We start from the raw sequence: 17,424 nt of genomic DNA on the forward strand, positions 1-17,424 counted from the left end.
CGTCGAAGATGATTACGATAAATGACAGGATAAAAGTAGTGACATGGGCATAGATAGGGGCATAGATGGAGGCTTGAAAGGGGACAATCCTCTACATCATGTACTAAATCCATCTGCTAGATCCATATTTCTTGAGATGAGGGCTTGGAGAGGATTCGTTTGGGTTATTATCAATGTTACTTCATCATGGTGTGTTGCCTTCCAACCACTAGTATCATCTTCTCGTTCCCATATCCACATTTTCTATACAGCAAAATTTCAATTAAAACCATATTATGAACTATGTTTTAGTATCTTATCATACATTGGGCTCTATGCATTGAGAGATATGTGCATGTGAGATCTCTCTGTGCTGAGAGTTCTATGCATTTGAGAGCTCTATGCATTGAGAGCAGTGTGTATGTGAGAGATCCATGCATTAAGCTCTTACATGTGAGAGATCTTATGTATTGAGCTCATGCATGTGATCACTCTAGGCATAACAATCTCTCACATGCATGAGCTCAATGCATGTGAATTCTATGTGTAGCTCTCATGCATGAGAGCGCTTACACTCATGAAAATGAGAGCTCTCATGCAAAAAAGAGCTCTTAATAAATGAGAGCTCTCATGGATAGAGAACTCACATGCATATAGAGATGTCATGCAGTGCACGAGAGCTCGTACACTCAATGCAAATAAATGAAAATAAGAGATCTTATGCATAGAGATCTCTTGCAGCCATGAGATCTCTAATGCTCTTATAAAAAACTCCCATAGCACCCTTGTGGGTTGCAACATAAAAAAGAGAGCATTGGGTTTAGAGCTTACCACAACTCAGTAGGTGGTGAGGACCTAACACCAAAGCATGGTCAGGAGGTGAGGTCAAGAGAATAACACAATAGAGAATTATTTACATACTTTTATTTACTCTGATGCATGTGTTATCGATTATGCATAGAGGGCTATCATGCATATAGATCTAGGATTTATCTACGCAAGGTGTGAGAGCTCTCATGCATAGAGAGTTTTCATGCATTGTGAGAGATCTTACATAAAGCTCTCAAGCGTGGATCTCAGCCATGAGAGATCCATGCATATAGATCTCATAAATATAGAGCTATCATTGTGTGTGATTCATTGTGAGAGCTCCCATGCATGTAGATCGCAAATCTCATGCATAGAGAGCTCTCATGCTTATAGATCAGCTATTATATCAAGTGCGAGTCATTGTGAGAGCTCCTATGCATAGAGGGCTGTCATGCATATATATCTCATGCATGAGAGCTCTTATGCATATCGATGAGCTCTCATGCATATAGAGTTATCATACATGAGATCTTATGCATGGAGCTCTCTTGTATTCTAAGAGGTCTCATGCATGAGATCCCTCTTGCATTGTAATAGCTCTCATGCATTAATAGCTCTCATATGCATAGATCTCTCATATCATGCATGAGAGCTATAGAGATCTTGGTCTTGCACTAGAGCTCTCATGCAAAGAGCTAGGTCTTACATTAAGAGCTCTCATACATAGAGCTCCCATGCATAGAGCTTGGTCTTGCATTAGAGCGCTCATTCATAGATCTAGGTCTTACATTAAGATCTCTCATACATAGAGCTCGCATGCATAGAGCTATATCTTGCATTATTATATAAGAGTTCCCATGGATAGATCTTATGTATAGAGTGAAAGAGCTCTCATGCTTAGAGCTAGGTCTTGCATTCAAAGCTCTCATACATAGATCTCACATGCATAGAGTTAGATCTTGCATTATTATGAGAGCTCTCTTACATACATCTCATGCATAGAGCTATATCTTGCATTATTATAAGAGCTCCCATGGATAGATCTCATGTATAGAGTGAAAGAGCTCTCATGCATAGAGCTAAGTCTTGCATTAAGAGCTCTCATACATAGAGATCGCATGCATAGAGTTAGATCTTGCATTAATTATTTTAAGAGCTCTCATACATAGAGCTATATCTTGCATTATTATAAGAGCTCCCATGGATAGATCTCATGTTAAAAGTGAAAGAGCTCTCATGCATAGAGCTAGGTCTTGCATTAGGAGCTACATCTTGCATTATTATGTGAGAGCTCTCTTGCATAGATCTCATGCTTAGAGTGTAAGAGCAGGAAAGTAAAATTTCAAGCAAGGAGAGAGGGGAGAGAAGCTATGCTATGAATAGAGGTACGATACTAGATGGATGGTTTTTCATTTCAAATAATCTTGCACTAGTTTAAGTCATTTCAACTCCAGCTCTACCATGTGGTAGAGCTAGAATGCATTTCTCCAGCTCTACCATGTGGTAGAGCATTCAAATTATCTCGCCCAATTTTAAATTCAAATTATCCCGCCCTTTAAGAATTTAAAATGGTCTTGGTCTTTTTCAAATTTTCCTTGACGTCCATGTCGCTTATGTAATACAAACCTACTTTCCCATCTTGTCATTAACAACTAGCACTTGGACATCACCGCATCCATTATTAAATTCACGATACAACAAGGTACACATATTTTTTTTCATATTAAATCATTATCTATGATTAGATTTAAAGTTTTGAACATGTCAATTAAAATTCAGATCATACACATTGACATAGAGTAGAAAATAAAAGCATGCAAGAATTCAAAAAATCAGGAATGGTTGAAGAGAAAAAACCTGATACAGATTTGGGTTGCACTTCTTAGCAAATTGAATGGTGATGTTGAAACTGATACGGGGGAGAAGATTGGGTAGTGAAAAGCTGGTACGGGGTGCACAGGGATGACCTCTGCCAGGTGCATGGAGCTGCAGTGCTGGAAGCTAAAAATTAGGGTTTTAAGGAGCTGAAAAAAATTAGGGTAAGCTCCGGAAAGGCTGAACAAAACAACGATAAGGTGACAGACTGATACCTAAGTTTATGTGGGTTGTAGAAACGATGCTCTGTCTGCGATGCTGTAGAAATAGTGGCCGGCAACTATGCAATGACTTGTATATGCTGCGTAGGAAGAAAATCAAGAGAGTGGGCTTGCGTAGACAAGTTTATGCTGGCTGCTCTGTCTGCGGTGCTGTAGAAATAGTGGCCGGTAACTATGCAATAACTTGTATATGCTGCGTAGGAAGAAAATCAAGAGAGTGAGCCTGCTTAGCAATAAGAGGACGCCTAAAGAAAACCAAGACTGGGAGAGGGTGTCGACATAGCAATAAGAGGACGCCTAAAGAAAACCAAGACTGGGAGAGGGTGTCGACATGGCTCTTTGCCTGCAACAAGAAGAGAGCAGCTAAAGCCAGCAGTCGCCCACCAACAAACCTGTGCCACAGAGCCTGCAGAGAGAGAGAGAGAGCCAACAACGCGGATAAGGTTGTGTGGAAGTTTAAAATTTAAACTTTAAATTTGTTATATGGGGTAATTAGAGTTTCTAAAAGGTGATCCAAACCATTGGATCACCTTGCCTTAAGTATCAATGTAAAGGCCCTAACCTTTATGGGATTATAGGGTTTCTAAAAGTTATCAAACAACTCTAAATGTTGAAATTTGTTTCTTGTTCCATCAAATTTGTTCATCAATGTGGCAATATGTGTTAGTTTTGCATGTGGGTTTCTAATTGTGTGGACTACCTACATGCCCAACCCCTTCCTACGGGTTTAATATTTGAAGCATACCTTCAGTGTAATCCCCGAGAGGTGTTATATATGGGTGAAAAATTACCATGTCTCATGTGGTTGCATTAAGGGTGCTCGATTGTTTGTCATGGGTTTGCACTACAAGTGTATCTGGGGGCATATAAGATTTCTATAATTGATTTAGTCTGGAGCTCCGATTGAAACTAAATAAGTTTTAGAAGGCGAGGGTTAAGTTTTTTTTTGGGGGATTTATGCTCGTAGGCACTTATTCCAACTCACCGTGCCTATAGGCACCTATTCCAACTCACGAGTTGTAAAAAAGGGTTGTGATAACCCTTGTAAGGCATAGGAATAATTATAACAATAAGCTGAGGCTTGTGTCGAATATGATGTTTTAGAGGTCATGTGTTGGGCATGGGTCAAGTTGATACGTGGCCCCATCTCACCTTCTAAATCTAGAACCACCAACAAATTTATGCTTATGTGTGTATTCATTGATGATCAAGAGCCTCAGGTTAACAGGTATTGAGACTAAACATTGCCCTAGGTGTGATATGGTATAGATATTTATAACTTCTTCAACTTACCTTTTTCAAGCCTCGTTAGGTCTTTTTTTAATTGTAATGTGAAAAGACCCTAGTGTTTGTGGAAGTGGCACATGGGAATGGCCCCTTGACTGGAGGGAGGGAAATTCAAATTTGAAATTTCAATGAAGGAGCCTAGCTATGGCGGTGGAAGATGGAGCAGAGAGAGAGAGAGATTGCCATGTGTGCGCACGGGGGCAGAATCGCGAGGGAGAGAGAGGTGAGCAGTGGGCATGGCTGGCCCAGCCCCCCACAGCAACCCGGATAGGAGAGAGAGGCGAGCGATGGGCTGTGAAGCGATGGGTTCATGAAGCGATTATTTAAATAGGATAATTTAAAGCTATATTTAAATATGTAGGTTAACTATAGTAACTTAAAGCATGTTTATAGTTTACAATTATACTTTACTTATTTATAGACTTTATATAGCTATATAAATCAAACCTATTTATATAGAAACACATATAATTTAAGTTTATAAATAACCTATAGTTTATAAATAAACCTTTATAAATAGGTAATATAAAGAATTTTGGCAGTTTTATAGTCTTGTAGTAAAATGCTCATAACTTTTCGCTCGGTTGTCTATTTTTGAAAGTTTTTATATAGGCGCGAAGACCTCTTCAAGCTCTACGCACCTATGTAATCCTCTTTTGCACAATCTATATGGATTTAAAACTGTAATTCTCTGTATATCTGTATTTTTATAGACTTTTGGCCATTATTAAGATCAATTCACACACAAACCATGATTACATAAACACTTCTATTGCATTGAATGAGAGACTACAAGTTTATATAGATTTTTAGGACTAATGGAGTCTGACCTTTTTTCTAGATCCTTGGTTCTCATCATGTGAAGTAAGTCTCTTCTTGGAGTAATTAGTTTTATTGATCTGCATTAGCTCCACCACATGGTAGAGCTAAACCTCAAATAATTCCAGCTCTATGATGTGGTCTAGGTAGAATACAGCTCTACCACGTGGTAGAGCAAGATCAAATGCAATTCTAGCTCCTTGGTTCTTGTCATGTGAAGTAGGTCTCTTCTTGGAGTAATTGGTTTTGTTCATCTGCATGGTACACAGTTAGATCGATGCATTCTAGCTCCACCACATGGTATAGCTAGACCTTAGATGCAATTCTAGCTCCACCACATGGTAGAGCTAGACCTCAAAGTATTTGATCTAACTCTACCACATGGTAGAGCTGTATTCTACCTAGACCACATCGTAGAACTTTAAGGTCTAGCTCTACCATGTGGTGGAGTTAGAATGCATCAATCTAGCTATACCATAAACCACGTTGTAGACCTAGAATGCCTAGAGGTCTAGCTCTACCATGTGGTGGAGCTAGAATACATTGAACTAGCTCTACTATCTGGTAACTATATCATGTGGTGGAGCTAGAATGCATCAATGTAACTATATCATGTAACGGAGCTAGAGTTCATTGATCTAGCTCGACCATGTGGTAGAGCTATATTAAAATAATCTATCTAGACACCATGGTATCGCTAGAGTGCTTTGAAGTCTGACTCCACCACATAGTAGAGATAGTCTTCAATGGGTTCTATCTCTACCATATGATAGAGCTAGTTCTAGCTCTAGTTCTATCTCGGCCACATGGTAGAGCTATACTTCATGGTAGAGTCTGATGTAGGTTCCAATCTAAAAGAAATTGCTTGCTAGATATGATTACTAGATTAACAAGTCCAACATGATTATGTGCAGGATAGATTTCCAATCTGGAGGGACGGTCTACATGATGTTGAACAATGATTCTGTTGGTATTGGCTGCGTGTGTAGAATTGATCCAAATTCCACTTGTAGTGGAACAAAGATTGGTCAAGGAAATGTGTCATTACTTGTGGAGGAATGCTTGAAGGATGTGGAACTACCATTCCCTACAATGGATACCATTTATCTAAAAAAATGCATTATGGAGGAATGTTCGTTGGCCAAAAATACTTTTAAGGCCTTTCACAAGGGAGCTGGAATTTGGAGTGGAGTGAAAGATGCAGTGATGCAGATCAAGAAGAGCCTGTGGAACCTCCAATTGTAGATGCAATACCGATAAAATCTCCAGAACTTGACATGCAAATCCGACAATCTTGGAAGAATGAGATGGTTCTTCTAAAGGATGAGAGCATGATGCAAACTATCAATCAACGGACTATCTTATATGTGTTTCCATTTGAATGTGTCAACTTTCAACAACTTGGTGATGATTGTGTGGGTGTGGCTATTGAAAGTGCAAATGAATTTCAAACTATGCCGCAAGTGGATAGTATCGCCCTATTTAAATGGCCTATTAAACAGCTGACAATGCTGGATGGGAGCCCATTGCAACGCTATGTTCTGCTTAATGGCATGCATGTTGAACATGCTTATGTATGTAATGAGGATAATGATGGAGATGTAACTAATGAGGTTATTGTTGCCCAAACCTCTGCAAAAAGACACTAAAGTTTCATAAACAGGATTCCAAAGCAGAGACCACAACCAGCTTCTGCCTTATATATGTCACACGAATCAGTTCAAAGGATTTCATCCATTGATTGTTGTGCAAAAAAATGTTGTCAGCTAATCGATCCTGATGTACTAATGAGGATACAACAAGAATTTTGGGGACAATCTCAGGAGTCTTGTACAAATTATGTATATGATGTGCTTTCTACAGCTTGGCATCGTGAATTTAGGTTAAATGGGGTGATTATTTGTTTCAGAGCATGGTATGAGATGCATGGTATACCAAAGACATCCTTTTACCATTACAGGGAAAAGTTTGAGTCCGGTGTGTGTCAATATCTGCATGGAAACACAGGGGTATTGAGGAGAGGCCTACAACATGCTAGTGAGGCAAGAGCACTACTTGATGAATTTGTGAACATGAACTCCGAGCCTGTGCCACACAAAAGTAGAACAATGCTAGATGGCTCAAGGGAAACCAGGTTGTCGATTCCATCAATATTCAAGCAAGTTGGCATTTTAAATGAAATCAACGCAACACTTGAGCAGTTGGGACATGAGAAGAGGCTATCAAAGTCATCGTTTAGTAGAATTTGGAATAAAGAGTACCCACAAGTGTCCCTAACAAAGCAAGTGAGTTCTCCAAGTGCACCTTGTGTAGTGGTCTCAAGGCAAAACTAGAAGCCAAACCTAGTCTAGAAGAAAGAGCAAGGCTCCTCAGTGAAAGAGATATTCACATGCAACAACAACAAAGTTGCAAGAGCTTATACTATATGCATGGCAGATATTTTCAGAAACCCAACCACAAAAGTATGTATGCATCATCCATGACAAGATGGATCAAAAGAAAAAATAGCCATTCCCAGACTACGGGTCCTTCCCAAGGGTGTGGATTAGGGATATAATTTACCAACTGCATTGATTGGTATGACCACTCATGGACATGCAGAAGGTCATTATGGACACTTTATTTTAAATGGTTTATGACCATCTGATCCCAATCTAACAATTGGCTCAATCGCAAGTTGTTTACATAACTTAGAGAGGATGGATAAGCATCCTCTTGGTGATCTAGTAACAAATGGGCTTCCAAGGAGCAATGTTTCACTTCTACATGCTTTAAATTCAAGGACAGCTTTAGACAACCACAATATGAGTGATGGTAAAGATCCCATTGTTGAACCATGTATAAATCAGGGAGACACAATGAATTGGGTTTCCTCGTTTCGCAAGTTGCCAGAAAACTTGTTGCTACAACTAGATAATTGTGCTGGAGAAAATAAAAATCAGTACTTATTTGCCTATTTGTCATTGCTTGTTGCACGGGGTGCTTTCAAAACTGTATAGTTGGGATTTCTAATGGTCGGACATACACATGAGGATATAGATGCCATGTTTAGCAAGTTTTCAGAGAAATTAAGAGTGGAGCAAACCTTTACTTTACCACATTTGATGGATACTTTAAGAACCAGCTCAACTTCTTCTCCAGCTCCCTTCTTACTTACAGAGGTCCCTGACTTCAAGGCATATTGTGATGGCTACATTTGTGATGGGCAAGAAGCACTTATAGGTCACTCCAAACCACTTTTATTCAGGTTCTTCATGGAAGGAGACACACCGGTAATGCAATTTAAGGCACATGTAGCTATTCGTAATTGGAGTGGAAGTATCCATCTTTGAAAGACAGACAGTGAAGGTAAACCAAGGTTACCAAAAGGAGATCCACCTCTACTACCAATGGCCAAGCATATAAAGATGCATGCAGAAGTAATATCAGGATTGAAGGGTTACATAAAATTTTGGCAGAATCTAAGTAATGGTTCATTTGTGCCAAGCTATTATAGGCCCGTGATAGATTATTGAAGTAATGTAATCGAAGAGCTTGGAAAACCAATACAATCAGAGGCAAGAAAGTACACAAATTTTTGGCCAAAATCTGAAGGGTCCCATCAATTAGATGATATGAATGTTGAACAATTGCAGGCACAAAGATTCTTAGGTATTGAAGAACATAATGATCATTATTGTGGGCCTGCACGTGTGGGCCTGCACGAGATAAACCAAGGGAGGCATTTAACCCTATGCTATATGTTCAGCAAGGACACTTTGTCATGCTACACCCAGATGACACAAACATCTATCCAGTTTGGCTTGCTATGGCTGAATCGGATATTGATGATGAGCCTACATCACCAAATTACAAGAAACTCTTGATTCAATTTTGGCTTAGAGTATCAGATACCACAATAATGTCTCCATCACTTTAAGCATACGTGAGTGAATCCGTACATGTGTGGGAGTATTGGTTGCATCATCTTGATGATATGAAGTTTCATATGGTTACTTGTGTTTTTAGTCAATTAATTTATTAATTGACTGGTGTAGTTGATGTAAGTGCAAATCATTGGAATATATTTTGAGACTCAACCTTGGGTCTCCACAGACATGCGTGCCCAAAATGACTATTATGAATAATCTAAGGTTGATTATTATTATTATTATATTTATTCAAATTGAAATAATATAAATATCAAAAGTAAAAATAAATATACTTTGATATCATGTAATAATAATATATGTATACTAAAAAGCTAATCGAAAGAAAAAGTAAACTTTTCTTAAAATAGACCTCTAAAGTAACTTATTTTTACATACAATCGAATTTAGCAAAACTGCCCGGCGATGAGTTGTAGAACGGAACTATTCCCATAATTTTAAGTTTGAACTCGACTACGAAAGACCAGAGAGCTACAACAGCTGCAAGTTGCAAATCTGTACTTACATACAGGGAGCCAAGACAGGCTGAGACATGCAAACGTCTACAGAGAGTATTAGTTTTATGCTCTTGTGCTTGAGCAACAATGTAATAAGCTGGATAATAAGGCGATAAAATGCATTTTTATGGGATACAGCTCAAAAGGCAAAGAATATAGACTCTAATATCCAATCACAAAGCGAATTTTGGTAAGTAGAGATGTTATCTTTGTTGAGAACTCAATTCAACCACACTTTTATGTTTTAAAAAACAACAAAATGTACACTCACATGACATCTTTGACACACTCTTACCTTTATATAATGCCCGACAACTATATGTGGAGCAAATGAATGCTCAACAAGTTCTACAAATCAGCTCATATCGACTAAATATCAACTTGAATTTCAACCCACAAATCAACCTATTGATGAGACGATTGTGGATGAGGAAAGAGCAACTATACAAGCATCCAAGAGTATGCCAAAATGGTTGACGCATACATTGCCGGACAACAAAATAACTACTCCTTTACCTATCATAACACACGTAGGTTCTCATCATGCATCTTATTCTTTAGTGGATCATGCTCTCATTTGTACACAATGAAGAGATACCTGTGATCATTGAATATAGTCCATATAGAACAAGTATCTGATTCAATCCTCAAAAATGAACTTAGTATTTAGCAGATTTGCCTTATGGTAAAAAGACCATTAGTACGAAGTGGATTTATAACCTTAAGCGTAAAGTCGATTGTGGCATTGACCGCTACAAGACAAGGCTTATTGCAAAAAAGGTTATGCTCGAGAGAACGGCATAGACTCTGATAAGACCTTTGCACCATCTCTCATATGACTATAATCAAGTATATTGGCAGTGCATAATGGTTAGAATGTACATCAGTTGATATCAAGACTGCCTTCTTGAATGGTGATTTGCATGAGGTTTATGTATCTCAAGCTCATAGTTTTGCTAAGATACAAGGCACTCAGTCCCTTGGGCTATTCTATGCTAAGGCAGATAATATTCAACTGCATTCTTTCAATGATTCTGATTGGGCTAAATGTTATGACACACAAGTATCCACTAGTAGCTTTTACTTTTATCTTAGTGATTCGTGTATATCATGGCTCAGCACAAGAAGTAACCAACAATGGCCACGAGCTTTGAAGTTGAATACATGACAGCTTTTACAGTGACTATAGCTCACACCTTTTGGTAGATCTTGGTATTGGACAACAGTCTCCCACTTCATCTTCACTGACGGTCAAGAGTACAATAGTCTTGCGAAGAATCATGCTCGTACGAAGCACATTGAGACACATTCATTATGTGAGGAAAAAACTTATTGCAAGAGAGATTAGCCTAGCTTATGCCTCCACATGACAATGTGGTATATATGTTCACGAAGACTCTCACGAGAGAAGTTTAAAGCTTTTCGCAAAGCTTCAGACTTATTGCCATTTGGGGATTGTCGTCGAATACTAAGATGAATGTTAGCGGTTTAACATTCCCCACCACGAACACAAGACAGGATACCTTTGGTTGTGTGGACAGAGACTAATAATCGACTGAGACACAATTTTCCTCTTTACAAGTTTTTTCTCCCAAGCGTAGATACACACTCCTATGAGTATGTGTAAATGACCTTATCATGTCACTTCACTTGTACTTCAATCATTCTCATCAACCTACTTTGAATGTTGTGCTTCCATCTATATCTCCTTGCTTGCTGCATCTATGTGTGTGTTGCTACCTTAATCTCTACTCCAACATACATACATATATACATACACACACATATATATGTATCTTTTGTCCAAGCGGGATCAAAAGTCTCTGAGGGTAGAATGCCATGAATTATTAACAAACCCAAAACTGGGGTCTCTACAAGAAAGAATCACGGATATGTATACGTGTGTGTGGTGCGCGCGCGCGCGTGTAAGTGGCTGGTTGTATCTTGTGTTGATCACATGAAAAGACCTGCCCACTTCCTTTCCATTTCATACAGAAAAAATCCACATCTGCCTTGGCTTTTCTCGTCTAGGAATCCTCTTCCAATTCCCTTTCGCATTACTTCGCTCATGATCTCTTCACTTATGTGGAGCTTCATCCTCAGAATCTAGGTCTAACTCAATATGCTTCAGTTGCTCTTCTCCATTATCAGTAGTTTTGCATGGCCCAATCTTGGTATCTTGTGCCATCGCATAAACCGCCAGCACTGGCATGCTCCCGTGTACACTCATCGCAACCTCGGTAAGTGAACTTTCCCCAGCAGGAAACCAGATGTCCACCTACCATCCAAAGCCAAATTTCACTTGGGGTTGTCTACAGCCAGGGGTCACTGCATCACAGGTCAGGCAGGAGGCGCAATCAAATTCTCAGCTTTTCTTCCCAACGTTACTATGAACCTGGAAAAGTAAATGTATGGATCCGTACTGCCTGGAGAAACCCACTGCTAAGAGCAGCCTGTAGAACTTTACAAACTTGAAGTAGAGCACCGTGTATAAGAAATTATGATGGTTTTGCTTCTATGTCATTGAGATGCCATCCTTCTGGAAGATTGTAATGTCTTTTAAGTATTTTGCTCGCTTTTGGGCAATGCTGATTCACAAGGTATTGTGTTCCTTCCTGGATAACACTGCTTAAGCAAATACCCTTGGAAGGACCAAGCACAATAAGAACCATATCTTTGTTTGCCTTGTCCAAAATGTCACTCAACATAAGAAACGTACCTTATACTTGATCTTTCAAGTCTACATCAACCTGTCTGCCATAAATAAGATTCCGTTTCATGGCTGCTTGCCATCTCCTGCCACAAAAGAGGTACTGCCTGCTCATGCTTGACCCATCTTTCATCATACTTCTTCCACACACCTGACCGCAACCTTTTATCACTCTCCTCTGCAGAGTCCTGCAACTCTGTGTCCGCATAGATGTTTGCCATCATAACATATGCTCTAGCATGCTTGGGCTGTAACTGCATTGCGCAATCAAATGCTTGCTTTCCTAACTCCACATTTCCATGCTTTCGACATGAACCTAGCAAACACAACCACATCTCCAAATCAGGTTGCATTGGCATTTCTGACAACAAGTTTTTCACCCCTGTATAGTCTCCTGCTCGCCCAAGGAGGTCCAGCATAATGCCATAATGCTCAATATCTGGAGCTAAGCAATAATCTTTCCTCATGGATACAAAGTACTCAAAAGCTTTGTCCACAAAACCAGAATGATTGCATGCAGAGAGAACAGATAGAAATGTGACTCCATTAGGTCTGAAACCATCTCGCCGCATTTTCTCATACCATCGCAAACTTTCTGCAAAGTCTCCTTGTCGGGCATAAGCAGCAATCAATGCAGTCCATGACACTACATTGGGGTCGGGAAGAACATCAAAGACTGCCTGGGCATCAGCCATACTTGCACAACTCCCATATGCATAGATCAGAGTGTTTGCCACTGCAAGACTTGGATCAAATGCTGCCAGGACAATATTCTGATGAATCTGTCTACACAACTCCACACTGCCTGTCCCACTGCAAGCCTGTAAGACACAGACGAGTGTAACATCAGCCACAACTACACCTTCTTCATCCATTTGTCTGTACAGCTGCAAAACCTTCTCGCTTTTGCCCTGCTCCGCATACACTGACATCATTGCATTACATGACACAAGACTGCGGTGTGACAACCCATAAAACACCATCTCTGCTTCTAAAATGCTCCCACATTTGCCATACGTACTTACAAGTGCACTACCAATAAGGATATTAGAATCAAATCCTCTCCTGTAGGCACCATCATGCAATTCCTGTCCAATCTTGAGAGACATCTCTATGATCAGCCCATCTTTAACTTCCTTCTCGGCAAGTGTGCAACATGCTTGAAGGGCAAGTACATATGTCCGTTCATTTGGGCTCATCCCTTCCTCCTCCATCTCTGTGTAGAGCTGCAAAGCCTTCTCTACATAAGGTTTATTAAAGGCTGACTGCATTTCACCATATCTTTGGTGGCTCACCACAGAGTACCCTTGACGAGTATAAGCGGCAATAAGCACGTTCCACAACTCCAGAGTCTGTAGATGTAGTACATCAAAGACTGCATGGGCATCCATCACACTCTCACAACTACCATATGCATAGATGAGAGTGCTTGCCAAGTCAGAAATCGAATCATATTCCAAGGAAACAATAGCAAAATGAATCTGCCTACAAATATCCAAGCTTCCAATCTCACTGCAAGCTTGCAAGGCACACACCAGTGTGACTTCATCCAGCATCACACTTTCCTCTTGCATTCGTTTGTACAACTGCAAAGCCTTTTCTCCATCACCCTGCTCAACGTAAGCTGATAGCATCCCATTCCATGACACAACATCATGCTCAGAAAGCCCATCAAACACAGTCTCTGCTTCTACAAAACTCCCACACTTTGTATAAGCATTCACCAGAGCACTCCCAACAAAGAGATGTGAATCGAAGCCCTTTCTACAAACATCAGCATGCAATTCTTGGCAAAGTTCCAGAGCTGCCTCTTTGATTGACCTCCGTCCTTCCACTTGGACAGCCTGTTCCATTTCAGCGAGCATGCAACATGCCTGAAGAGCAATCACAACTGTCCGCTCATTCGCATTCACGCCCTCCACTTGCATCTGTCTGTAAAGCCATGGAACTTTCTCTGCTTGACCCTGCTCAAGATATGTCGAGAGCATAGCATTCCATGAAACAACATTGTGCACGAACAAACCATCAAAAACATTCTCTGCTTCCACAACATTTCCACACTTGCCATACATAGTCACAAGGCTGCTGCCAACATAGACATCTGCGTTAAAGCCCTGTTTGCAAGCTGCGGCATGTAATTCCTCACCAAAGCCCAACGTCATCACTTTTCTAAAATGACTGTCCACTACAGTGGCTTCCTCCTCTTCTGCAAGCATGCAACATGCTTGTAGGGCAACCACAAAAGTCCATTCATTTGGAATCAATCCTTCAGTTTGCATTTGTCTATATGAGCTTAAAGCCTTCTCTCCTTGACCTTGCTCGACATACACAGAAAGCATCACAGTCCATGATACTACCGTATGCACAGACAGCCTTTGAAACACATTCTCCGCCTCCAAAATGTGCCCACAATTCCCATACATACTCACAAGAGTGCTACCAACAAAGGAACCTGAATCAAAGCCCTGCATCCACACATCAGCATGTAATGCCTGACCAAAAGATAGAGCTCCCAGTTTGGTCCAATGCCCTTCAACAATAACAGCTTCTTCCTTCTCTGCAAGCACAGAGCATGCTTGAAGGGCAACCACAAATGTTCGTTCATCTGGAGCCACACCTTCCTCTTTCATTTGGTTGTACAGAGTCAAAGCCCTCTCTGCCTGGCCATGCTCGACGCAAGCTGATAGCATTGCAGTCCATGACACCACATCACGCTGAGACAACCCCTCGAACACCATTTGCGCATCTAGAAGGCTCCCACACTTTGCAAACATTTCAATCAGACAAGCACCCACAAACAAATCCGACTCACATCTATATTTCAGTACATCCGCATGAAGCTGCTTGCCAAGCACAAGGTCAGATATATTACCACAAGCTTTAAGTAGGCTCACAAAGGTGTACGCATCTGGATTTACACCTCCTTCTTGCATGCACTGATACATTTCCAGTGCTTCACGTTCTTTTCCACAGTCAGTATACCCCGAAATCATGGCTGTCCATGAGAAAACAGATTGATGAGATAAGCTGTGAAATACCTGCAGAGCATCTTCAAGGCCACCACATTTTGCCAACGTGAACACTAATTGTTTTCCAAGGAAGCCGGCCAAGTTTACCTGATATCGAACTAGATGCGCGTGCACTAGCTTGGCCTCAGTCAAGGCCTTCATCTTCTTGCATGCTTTCAAGAGAAACAAATACATCTTCTCAGAAGGAATGATGCCCTGCTGATCCATGCATGCCACAACAGCCAGCGCCCTATTCAATTCCCCCTCCTCGCATAGACTTTGAAGTTCATCCCCAAGTTTAGAGCCTTGCAAGCCCCTATGATATGTATCGAAGGTTGCTAGCTGAAAGTCCACCCATGTCGGCTTGTACTGACTGTCCAGCCATAGGGGCTGTCCACTGCTTTTGTGCCGAAAGTCTGGATTTCGGGGGGTCTTTTTGTCCATCCTATTGTCCCACCATTCAGATGGATTTGCAATGAGATCCTTCCATAGTTGTGCCTGTCTCTCTGCAGGGTTCATTGCTGCATGTGATAAGCCCCGCATTGCCATTCCCAGGCCTCCCTTCACTTCATCGTCAAGGGTAGCTAGCTTATGGTCCACCCATGAGGGTTTGAAGTAGTTATCCAACCAAAGGGGCTCTTTTGTGCTCTTCTTTCGGAAATCAGGGTGCCCAGGGCTTTTCTTGTCCATTCTGTTGTCCCACCATTCTGAGGGGTTGGAGAAGAGCTCCTCCCAGAGCTGCTGTTGTTTTTGTGCAGGGGTAATCTCAACGTTAGATGAGCAATGGGGCATACCTTGGCCATGAGGACGTCCACTGCCTCCATGTGCAGGAACATAAAGACCTCCAATGTTGGCATGTGAATGGCCAGGAAGCTCTCCATTGCCTCCAGGTGGATGGTCGGGAACGCCTCCATTGCCGCCATGTGAATGTTCATGCAGCCCTCCATTGCCCCTATGAGGATGGCCATCTAGGAGGGCTAGCTGAGCGTCCACCCATGAAGGCTTATGCAGGCTGTCCAACCAGAGGGATACTTTTGTGATCTTGTGGCGGAAATCAGGATGCCTGGGGCTCCTCTTTTCCAGCCTGTTGTCCCACCAATCTGAAGGGTTCGAGATAACGTCATGCCAGAGCTGGCTGTGTCTGTCTTGGGGATTTCCTCCGGGGTCAAACCCATGTGATATGTTCCTTGTCATAGAAGACCCATGGCCAGCCAAGCATGGATGAAACCCCATGGCTGATGAGACCGAATGAAGCGCAGGCTGTCACAAGGTCATATTCACCATTTGCTACACACAAAAAAATCCATAAATACCGTATTAGGTATTATGGGAAAAATCCTGCATTATGGGAATTTTGAAATTGAGAGGTTTCATGTATTATGGGAATTTCCCACTTAATGTGGGAATAGTTATTGTGAAATTTCTTAATATAGAACGGAGGAAGGTAGTGTTGAGATAATCACTGTTCGAACCAAAAAAGTGGTATAATTAGTATTTGTGCATAAACATATTTTGAAAGGAGTTTGATAAGCATGTAGGAAGGTGGTGTTGATAAACACCATTAATAAGAAAGTGGTATTTGTTTCTTTGTAACAAGGACCTGCACCAATTGAGTTGTACACTGCACAAAATTTATGAAACAATTGAACAAATAAGATAGAAACACTATTATATCAAAAAGATGTAGGAGGCACAAAGAAAAATTTCATTCAATAAGTGAAAATAAAAAATAATTTAAAAGAAGATAGTACACAAGTACATCTCTTTTGGATATTAGAGCTATAACCTAAAAATCCACATTGTCAATATTGCATCTACAAATGCTACTCCTCATTGAAGGAACCATCAATATGAGCTTCATCCTCACAGGCCAAGCCTAAGCATGCTTTTGCTTTACGGGCTTCCTTTTCTGGTATCTTGATTCTTTTGTATGATGGTGGATTCCTTGGTCTCCACGACCAAAGAATTGCATCAGCATTTTCCCATACTTGTTGTTCTGCCTCATTAATTTGCTAATATCCCTTCCAACAATCAGCATAAGCTTGAGTATCTGTCAAACCTTTCTTCCTTGCACAAGGTCCCCAATATTGAATCAAGAGTTTCTAATTTGGTGATGTAGGCTCATCATCAATATCCGATTCAGCCATAGCAAACCAAACTGGATAGATGTTTGTGTCATCTGGGTGCAGCATAACAAAGTGTCCTTGCTGAACATGTAGCATAGGGTTAAATGCCTCCCTTGGTTTATCCCGTGCAAGCCCACAATAATGATCATTATGCTCTTCAATA

General features: G+C 40.8%; 1 protein-coding gene across 1 annotated transcript; it reads right to left on the reverse strand.

Annotated features, from left to right (window-relative positions):
* Window positions 1–11,244: 11,244 nt before the first annotated feature.
* Window positions 11,245–16,448, reverse strand: LOC147611721 (pentatricopeptide repeat-containing protein At3g09040, mitochondrial-like). Its single transcript, XM_086784766.1, has one exon. The coding sequence runs from the start codon at window positions 16,366–16,368 to the stop codon at window positions 12,163–12,165; it is 4,206 nt and encodes a 1,401-aa protein (XP_086640892.1). The 5' UTR covers window positions 16,369–16,448; the 3' UTR covers window positions 11,245–12,162.
* Window positions 16,449–17,424: the final 976 nt, after the last annotated feature.

The sequence above is a fragment of the Cibotium barometz genome, chromosome 47, assembly GCF_041138505.1.
Source record: "Cibotium barometz isolate CiBa-2024 chromosome 47, ASM4113850v1, whole genome shotgun sequence".
Taxonomy (NCBI): domain Eukaryota; kingdom Viridiplantae; phylum Streptophyta; class Polypodiopsida; order Cyatheales; family Cibotiaceae; genus Cibotium; species Cibotium barometz.

Excerpts from the sequence above, each read along its gene's own strand:
- LOC147611721 (XM_086784766.1), bottom strand. The coding sequence starts at position 16,368 with ATGGGGTTTCATCCATGCTTGGCTGGCCATGGGTCTTCTATGACAAGG.